Below are 10600 nucleotides of genomic sequence, written 5' to 3'. Positions count from 1 at the left end.
TTTCTTGATACTTTTGTATGTAACTAAAATACAGAAATTTAAACAAATATTTTCAGTTGATGAGTTAACCTTTTTGATACAAAGCCACCCAAGATCACCCTTGGTTCTATGATATAAACTTGCTTTTTTACAGTGATCCAAATTAAAGCCTTTCTTCAAAATTTTATGTTAATTTATGTTTCAAACACCAGTTTAATAATGACAAAATTAGTTTACTAAATTCTTCATTATTTTCAAAATTAATTGAAACAAAAGCACTGTATTTCAACAGAAATATGGTAACAGAAGGGTTGAAGACTTTTTTTTTAAATAGAAATTGAATAATTTGTCAAAAACAGGAAAAGTAATTAAAAATTTCTGGTCTAATAACCTTATATAACATGTATCTCTGTTCAACACATTTTGATCAAACTGTGATAAGAGATAGTCCTCAGTTACCCTGTTCTTATTTATAAGTACATATAAAGCATATACATACATATTTGAGTGTATAAGTTTATGGCTGTAATTTTGCATTTCATAGAAATGTAGATATATTCATGTGTTCATACATTCATGTATGTATGTATAATATCATTTATGCATATACAGGGTTCCAAAGGTTATCATTATGCATTTAAATGTTTTCTGAAATAAACATACACTTCATTTTAATGGCTCTGAGGAAGTTATGAGATGTTGCACAGACACTCATCTCTCAGCGCATTTTCACAATAGAAACAGCTGTAAGCTAGTGAAGTTGTTTACATAATTCATGTTCCTTTGTCATTCAATAATTAACACACACACACACACACACATATATATATATATATATATTTATAGCCTTATGGTTTCACTGCTATAAAAACGCAATAACTCATAGTAATTGTGTGTACACAGAACTTTGCCACAGAATTTGGGAAATCGATCTTATGAGCCTTTGCTTTGAGAAAGGTCTTTGATCATTTTTTTCGTGTGTGTGTGTAATTGTATACCAGCCACAGGACATATCTATATGTATAATAGGGCAATCAAAGAATGGAGGCATCAAAATATGGAGTTGAACACAGAAACAAAACATGAAATATGAGGTCAATAAGCAATAACAGCTCCATAATCCGGAAACTTCATATTGTGTAAGAAACAATGCATTTCAGAAAATTAACTTACAAAAGCAGAAAAATATTTTCATTTTCTTCTTCTTCTGACCATTAAAAAAAAAAAATTAAAAAAGAAACAACGAACAACAGTGAAACAAAATAAACTTTCTAGACTGAGTAAGAGAACTTGGGTTGTATAGCAACAGATAAGAAACATAGTTGACTGGTTTCACAATGAAGCAGGAGTTTGTTGCAAGAAGGGTGGTTTCAGCTTTACTTAATGCATCTGGTGACAAGAATATTTTTGCACTAAACAACAACACCCTATGTACGTACGAACAGAACAACACTGACTAGAGACAAGACTACCCATAAATAGCAGTTGGTACCACAGCTCACCTGGAGGAGGCGGGCCTGGAGAAACTTCTGAAAAATAAGTTAATACAAGATCATTGTTGAAGTTGTTGTTTCTGTTGTTGTTGTTTGTTTTTTAAAATCGTTAAAAAAGTCGACAAAGTCAAATCTGGTGGAGTGGGTCTAAATGTGTTGGTGAAGATTTAAACAAAACCAAAAATAAAGTTATGTATGTACGTGAGAGACAAATAAAATGAATTATGAAATAAAGGTATTTCTTCTAAATTTGCATGGGTGCATGTTTGTGAATGTATGCACATCTATATTTGTGTGTGTGTATATATATGTAAAGGATCGGGGATGAGGAAGGGGAGGGCCATTGAATAGGGAAAATAAAGGGTCTAAGATAAAATAGCATGCAATCTCTTGCAGAAATAATAATAATAATAATAATAATAATAATAATAATAATAATAATAATAATAACAATAATAATAATCTTTTTTAGCTGAAAAAGAATATTATTAATTTTATGCAATAAAGACTAAATATAAATAAGATATACAACCAGTTGTTTAAACAATTATATATTAATTGCATAAAAATACAAATTTATAGAATAGGGGGTAAAATACATACCCACATACACGCACACAGACACAAGTGAGAAAAATTATAAAGAACACAAAAACTAGCAAAAATTTCAATTATTCATGAAACAAACTTATTAGAACAACTAAAAATAATATACCTCAGAGAAATACACATGCAATACTTTATTAAAAATTTTAGAAGAGACATCTGAGGAAAAATTAAGGAATTAAGGAGATATAAAGACTATAGTGTTAAAGTGCTGTACTAACTACATCTGTTCAAACTAAGATAAAGCTTTTTGCTTTGTGCTTTTTAACAAGACATATGACTATTGCGAAACTGAAGTTTTGTCTGGCTAACAAACAGGTACCAATTATTCAAGTCGTTTGAGGTGATGGGTAACTAAACTTTAAATAAACTGCTAAACCAATGCACAAGTTTTCAAATTGAAACACACACACACAAAACTTGCTAGCCTTGAAAAAAATGGCTGTCAGTTTAGAAAAAAAACAAAAAGAAAAACAAAGGAAAACTACTTTGAATAGTTGAAATTTTAAATGTTTTAAATTCCCTATGACAGAAGCATCACATAGGTGTTCTTTTCATCAATGTTTTTTGACCAAAACACTATAGAACCTCATAAACTAGCAGTCAACCAGAAGGAATCTAAGATCTTGTGAGGCAGAGGAAGAATCAACATGGGTAATTATTACAACCAATACAAACAAGAGACACTTTACTCAAGAATATTAAGACTAAATGACTTGCGTATTTTGGATTGAACTGTATTACCTATGTTCAGTTCACTGCAGGATGAAGGCCTCAGCATGTTCCCCCTTCCAAGTAATGGCTTGAGATCTTACTGGTTCGATGAGCCTCCTCTACCACACTGGCTTAACACTGCTTGACAGAGGGATGTAGTTTATATTCATACCCAAGAGCCATTAAGTTGATTACATTCACCCCAGTGCTCAACTGGTACTTATTTTATCAAACCCGAAAGGATGAAAGCAAAGTTGACCTCACCAGAATTTGAATTCAGAAAGTAAAGATGGACAAAATACCACTAAGCATTTTGCTCAGCATGCTAATAATTCTGCCAGTTCACCATCAATAGATGATTTGCATATTCATTCCTAATACATACCTGCAGATTCAAGCAGGAATATGCTAATCTTTGTTGTGTTTCATGATAGGAGAACAACAACTTTCAAATGATTGTGTGTTCATAATACACTCGATTCTTTAATATAAAGGGACTCTGGGACATCCAGTGTTTTGACATTATTGTGTCTTATCAGCCAAAGACACTCTGGACTAATAAATCTAACAAGAGCTTGTGGCTCTAGTAACTTCAGTGAGCAAATTAATTACTGATACCATTGTTCACCATGCACATGATTTATCAAGACAACTGCTATAGATATACAACGAAGGAATATAGTTCAAAAGGAAAACTTAATTCTGATTAATAAATGAAGAATGCTAGTTACATTATTACAATAACATTATTTTGCAGTGAAAGAGACCAGAATAACATGTTCTAAGTTCAACTCAAGACAGGTTTCAAATAATCAGACAGCTAATCGAATAAGACCCTACCACAGCCACATAGCATGAATTTTTTTCTAAATTGTCAGCTAACATTTATGATACATGATCTTTCATGAACTCATTGAAAAAATTCCACAGCTCAGGCTAACCTCTGATTTGTAGAGCATTTTATTATTATTTAAAATAATTTTTTATCTTGAGCTCTAGGACCAGTTACCCAGTTTTCATGGCTTATAAAGTGACTGATTCACAACATTCACCCTGAACAGGATACAAAATCTGGTTTTAGATTTTGTTACAAGGCCAGCAATTTTGGAGAAGGGAGTAAGTTGATTACATTGACCCCAGTGATCAACTGGTACTTATTGATCCTGAAAGGATGAAAGGCAAAGTCGACCTCAGAATGTAGAGATGGACAAAATGCCACTAAACATTTTGTCTGATGTGCTAATGATAATGTCAGCTCACTGCCTTTTCAAGGCCAATAATATTGAGAGGAGGGGCAATCAATTACTTGACTAAGGGATGAAAGGCAAAGTTGATCTCATGAGGATTTGAACTGAGAACATAAAGAGCCAGAAGGAATGCCACTAAGCATTTTGTCTGAGATTCCAATATTTCTGCCAGCTTGACATTTTCTTCAAGAGTATAAAATAGACATAAAACTGTTAAGAATAGCTAATAACTATTAGCATTACCCCATATCAAGCTATTAACAGTAGATGGTTCATAACTGTGATATTTCAAATTTTAATGCATACTCTAATGTTTCTGAATTCAATTGTTGTCAGAGATAACCTTTGTGGTATATTCCAGTGGGAATTTCTAAATCCTCAAAGTAAATATATTCTCAATGGATCGACTGATTATAATCGCTTTGACGAGCATAGTTTTGAAACTAAGGAAGACAGCAACTTACATCAGTACACCAAAAATCAGCAAAAACATATAATATGTGTGTGTGTATGTGTCAGTGATGACCTTCAAGAAGACAAACTGAAGTCAAATACAAGCAAAACTTGAAAATGCAAGAGGAGATTTGTGAGAAACTTCTGTCATATGAAAATAAAAAGGATTTGTAAAAATAATTGAAAATTATAATTGAAGATTACAAATAAATATTGTAAAGAAAATAAGTAGATTTAAGAACACTAAAAAGACAAAATACAATAATACATTTTTGTTGTTATTTCTTTTCATGACAACAAATAAGAACAATCATATTGATTTTTTGTTTTGATTGACAAAATTTTGAGCATCCCTAAGTGCAGAAAGAGAAAAACACTGGCTTAAAATGGGAATAAAACATTAAGCTTTCAGAAAAATTAAAAGAAAGAACCCATGCATCAATCAACAAACCAAAAGTATTGAACGGGAAAAATAAATTATTAAAAAAAAAAAAAAAAAAAAAATTCTATAAAACGTATTGTTGACATATCATGAAATACATTCCTGAAATCTCGTTCAAATCGAACTCTTAAGTACACTATTTCAATAACATTGATTTAAAATAATTAATACCAAATAATAATAATAATAATGGTTTAAAATTTTGGTACAGGGCCAACAGTTTTTGAGAGGGGGGAGTAAGTTGATTACATCACCCTCGGTACTTGACTGGTACTTCTTTTATCAACCCCGGAAAGATGAAAGGTAATGCTGACTTTGGTGGAAAAATATTGATAATAATAGTAATGATTTCAAATTTTTGCCACAAGGGCAGCTTCGGGGAGGGGGATTAAGTCGATTACACCAACTCCAGTGTGTAACTGGTACTTATTTAATTGACCCCGAAAGGATGGAAGGCAAAGTTGACCGCGGCAGAATTTGAACTCAGAATGTACCGACAGGCAAAATACTGCTAAGCATTTCGTCCAGCGCGCTAACAATTCTGCCAGCTCGCTGCCTTAATAATAATAATGATAATCCTTTCTACTATAGGCACAAGGCCAAAAATTTGCTGGGAGGGGGTTAGAAGATTACATTGACCCCAGTTCGTAACTGGTACTTACTTTATTAACCCTGAAAAGATGAAAGGCAAAGTCAACCTTGGTGGAATTTGAACTCAAAATCTGAAGACAGACGAAATGCCATTAAACATTTTGCCCAGTGTGCTAACAATTCTGCCAGCTCACTGCCCTACAATAATAATGATGATAATAATGATTTCAAATTCCGGCACAAAGCCAGCAGTTTTTGATGGCTGTGAAGTCAATTCCATTGACTCCAATACCTGACTGGTACTTACTTTATAGACCACAAAATGATGATGGGTGAAGATAACCTTAGCACATAAAGACAGACAAAATGTTTAGTAACATTTTGTCTGGCCACCTTAATAATAATAATGATGATGATAGTAATAATAATAATAATAATAAAGGCAGAGGACAAGAAAGTTGAGAAGTACCAAGACCTAGCATTGGAAATGGAATGAATCCATAGAGCCTCAAAAGTGAGTGTGGTCCCTATTGCGATCAGTGCACTTGGGACCATCTGAAAGAGAGCAATATTCTGGCATCAAAAGCCATGGACACCAAACTTCAGCTGGCAACAATACTTGGAACAACTCATGTGTTGAGAAAAGTGTTGCATTTCTAAGCTGCAGGATGAAGCTGAGATATGACAAAGATAACTCAGAAGTTAAGTGAATAATAATAATTATTATTATTATCAAGCAGGACACCTTTTTCTTTATTTCAATGAATTATTCAACAAGCTACTTTGGCAATGACTCAATTTTTCCAATATATATATATATATATATATATATATATATATATATATACAAATCAATATCCATACATGAAATTCTTTACGTGTTTAGCTTTAGTTGGTTTATCTATTATAGTAAGGAAGTATCAAAAAACCCAGTATGCTTGCAGTTTGAAAAAAAAAATCAAGACGTCTGATTAAAGAAGGCTAATTTCCTTTAAAAACATCAATTTATATCCTGATAAATACAAACACCAATTACCATTAAAAAAAAATGGTATAGATAATCCTAAATGCTGATCTATTTTTTTCTCTCCAATATAAATCAAATCCATAAATACTGTTATGAACAAACAGTGAAGCATGCAAAATAATTATGATAAATTTATGAAAAACCATGCAATTATAAGAGTGTGTTGAGGATGTGGTGTATAAAAAAAACATGCTGACAGCTATGCTGGGTGTGTAATTATTACTTTTTTTAAAAAAATATTTGTAATGTGCAATTAACGTGGTGATCTCTTTGAAATGCAATACCAAATTAATTAAAACAACAAAAAACACTGGATACAACTGGAAACAAAGTGATATTCAACGAAAAATTAACAAGAATGGGTATATATTGTGGTCAGACATATACACAGACTCACACATACACACAGACAGACAAAAGAAAGCTAAAAAAAATGCATTTCTTAACTATAAGGCAAAAGTGCAATTTAGTTTGTTAAACATGACAATCTCAGCCAAATTTGAAATAGTCCTCAAGGGTTTATCCATAAAAACATCACTTACCTTAAAACTCACCACTTGCTAATCCACACTACTCTTAAATAACGTATCTAACTTTGTATCTTTTTGGGGGGAATATAATTATTTCCCTCTATCAACTGAATGGGACTGGCTTTTGTTTTTTGGTTTTTTTTTTTGGTTTTACATTTGAATTTAAAACCCCAAAAAATAATCATGTTTCATTATTACGTTAGTGGGCAGTGTCTGTTTTGGGAAATATTTTTGCTTTTTATCTTAAGTTTAAATGTTAAATTTCGTTTACTGTTGAGTAAAGATGAAACTGAGCTATGGCTAACAAATAGAATGACTCAAACAAGGGGTGCTCAAGGCTGTTTTTCAATTGCTTCTCATCCTTATTTAACCAACCACATAACAGTTACCCATCTTATTACTTCAGTGGATGGCAATAAGGTTAAGCCTTGCAGCTTCTGACCTCATGGTCAAGAGTTCAACACTTGCTACAGCCACTGAATAATATTACTGGGTAGAGCAAAATAGCAGCTTGATTCTGTCCATTTGGTTGACAATACAACTTCATTTTCATGATTAAAAGGTCATCTAATTGTCAAATAATATACTGCAACAATATATACAAATGCCCAACTTTTGCAAGATCTGTCTATATAGTATAAGAAAACTAGTCACTGAAGAAGCTACATCTCCAAACCACCAATATAGAGATACACATTGGGAACTAATAAAGAATCCTTAACAAGATTAATAAAATAATTGTTTCAAGAAATTTTCCTTTGATTTCAATAATTAGGTTCACAAAAATCAATGACTTCTTGGTGACTAGTCTAAATATTTATTACCTCCGCCTTAGTGAAGGTGGAGGTATTGTTTTCAGTTGTGTTTGTTTGTTTGTCCGTAGACAAGATATCTGGATGGATTCGTATGAAACTTTCAAGGATGTTTGGCCTTGTGACTGATATGAACTGATTAGATTGTGGGATCAATCCGGTACTGAACAAGTATTCTGGATTATTTTTCCAGTTTTTTTACTTAAATTTTGAGAGCAGTAGGGTTCATTTTTAGTATTCTCATTTGTGAGAGCAGTTGAGTTTATTTCAGATATTCTCATTTTAAAAACCATCTCCGGCTAATCATTGAGAGGACGTTGGTGTTGCCTTGCCGGAGGTTTGTGCTCTCTGGGTACTCTTGTTATCATTTGACTTTTAGTTTACATCAGTCACAAGAGAACAGACAAATCAAGAGCAAATAAAGTATGAAATCTAAAGGATATGCTATATCTACAAGGTCATTACTTTACTGTCTTCAAAGCTTATCAAATTTGAAGAAATATAATGTCATTTATATTATAAAAGTGTTTATGTTGCATAGGTTGGTTGTGCCTGGGCTGTTTCCAGACAAAAATGACTGGCCCCAGGTACACTTACTACCTCTCCACTTATTGATACACTGTAAAGGTAAGACAAGTCAATCTGTTTGTAGCATCCATGGAGCAGCAAGAGATACCAGATATCAGTTAAATATAACCATACATATCTGTCTTAGGGCGCCTCCATCTGGATTTTCAGTAGGAGTTTATTTACTACCTTAACCATTTTTTTTTTAATGTTCAATAAATCATTCCACAAAGCAGCTGTGTTAAATAACTCTGGTTCACTTTATGCAAACAGAATTAACCAATCAAACAACGTGAGAGTGGTCCATCAGTGTGCATCTCAGACCCACTCAACTTCATCTTGTTCCAAGCCCATGTTTTTCAATGTTTAGCACTATAGAGTGCTGAGTAGTGGCAGTCATGCCATGTCGTGTTTATTTCATTATCCAGATTACTCCAGAATTATTCAACATTCCAGTGGTTATTGCAGCAAACACAATTAAGGTGGCTTCATTTGGTGCTCAACTGACTATTTGCACTTAAAAATGCTCAGCAGCCAGTGCAGCACTTGGACCATTGATATTGTTATTGATATTGCACAACTTGTTTGTCAGAAGCATATGTAACATCAACAAAGACTACAGGGACAATACCAATGCAGTTCCTAATAAGCTAAATTCAAAATCCTATGTATTAATGTCACTAAGACAAGCTACTGTAAAACCCCAAAAGTATTTTTTTTTTAAATTCCCTGAGAAAAATCTATTTTGGTTTATTTTGTAGGTTGACTTTAGAAGGGCGGAGAGAATACAAAAAACAACAATCTCTCTTACTTATTTAGTCGAGCAATTAGTATTATTCTGTTAATACTTTAATTTTCTGGTTGTTTTGATTTTTAGAAATCTTTTTTCCTCATTTTATTTCTTATTTATTTTGATTTTTGTTTTTAATTTGAATGATTCCAAAATGTAGAATATTGAAATTAAAATCACAAATATAAAAAAAAGTGAAGGAATTATTTAAGATGCCATCCAAAACAAATTAATTGAAATACTAACTCTGTTGTTTTTATATATTTAACCAGTAACAACAATAGTATAAGTGATGGACACAAACCTGGTCAAGTTTGCCTTGCAATTATGAGGTTCCAGGTTCAACCCTACTCTATGGCATCTTGGATGATTTGTCTCTTATTATAGACACAGATCAACATAAGTATTGTGAGTGAAATTTGGGTAGACAGAAACTGTATGGAAGCCTGCAGGATAGACTGACACATATTGCATCATGCCAGTTCTCCCTGAGAATCAAGAGTACATTGTCTGTGGAATACTCAGCCACCTACATTAAAATTCAGTGAGCAAGTTGCTCCACTGATTGAATAATTGGAGCATTCATCATTGATCACCATTTTCCATGTTCACATGGGTCACACTGAATTTGTTGAGGCAGTTTTTCTATGGATGATTGCTCTTCCTGTTGCCAACCCTCACTTGTTTCCAAGTAAACTAATATTTCTCCCTGAATCATCATCATCATCACATGATTGTTTTTTTATAGATATTTTCAGGTTGACAGTGTTTTTCTAAGGATGTGTGCAGCACCCACAAGAAGAACTTTTTGAGGGTCTGATACAACAGGGTTTCCCATCATTACTATTGTTATTATTATTAGTAGTACTAATAATAGTAGTAACAGTAAAACCCTTCTGACCAATGAAAGAAATCATTATTATTAATATTGAGGAAAAAAGAAGCAAAAATTAAAACAAATGCGATCAAATGGTTTGGTTAAATTAGCCAAAAGAAAAAAAAAGAAAATCTCTTTTCTTCCTTGTTTAGTTTTTTTCCTCATAATATATATATATATATATATTTTTTTTTTTGCTTTTCAAGGGTTAATACGTATTAGAGTGATTCATATTTATGATTATTGCATTATTATTATTACCTTTTGGAGTGGTACTCAAGTCTGAGTCTGAAGACCGGCGTCGGATAGCTGTACTGGAGCATTTAGCAGGTGACGTGGACGATTTGAGGCCACCAGACTGGTTAATGGTCGGGGAGGAGGGAGTGATGATATCTTCGGGAAGAGGAGAGCTGCAAGGGAAGGTAAATATTGAGTTGTCTGGTTCTTGTTCTGTGTGTCTGTGGCAAGTTGC

The 10600-nt window shown here is 32.7% G+C and overlaps 1 protein-coding gene across 1 annotated transcript in view; it reads right to left on the bottom strand.

The window, feature by feature from the left end:
• LOC106871127 (C2 domain-containing protein 5) overlaps nt 1-10600 on the bottom strand; it is a 73785-nt gene that overhangs the window by 33634 nt on the left and 29551 nt on the right. The window contains exons 5-6 of the mRNA XM_052969125.1: nt 10390-10538; nt 1482-1508 (exon numbers count right to left, since the gene is read on the bottom strand). Coding sequence (XP_052825085.1) covers nt 1482-1508; nt 10390-10538 — 176 coding nt within the window. The remainder of the gene's footprint in view (nt 1-1481; nt 1509-10389; nt 10539-10600) is intronic.

This window comes from Octopus bimaculoides, chromosome 7 (genome assembly GCF_001194135.2).
Source record: "Octopus bimaculoides isolate UCB-OBI-ISO-001 chromosome 7, ASM119413v2, whole genome shotgun sequence".
Taxonomy (NCBI): domain Eukaryota; kingdom Metazoa; phylum Mollusca; class Cephalopoda; order Octopoda; family Octopodidae; genus Octopus; species Octopus bimaculoides.
The sequence above is the reverse complement of the archived record's forward strand: the minus strand, read 5'-3'. Positions and strand labels throughout refer to the sequence as shown.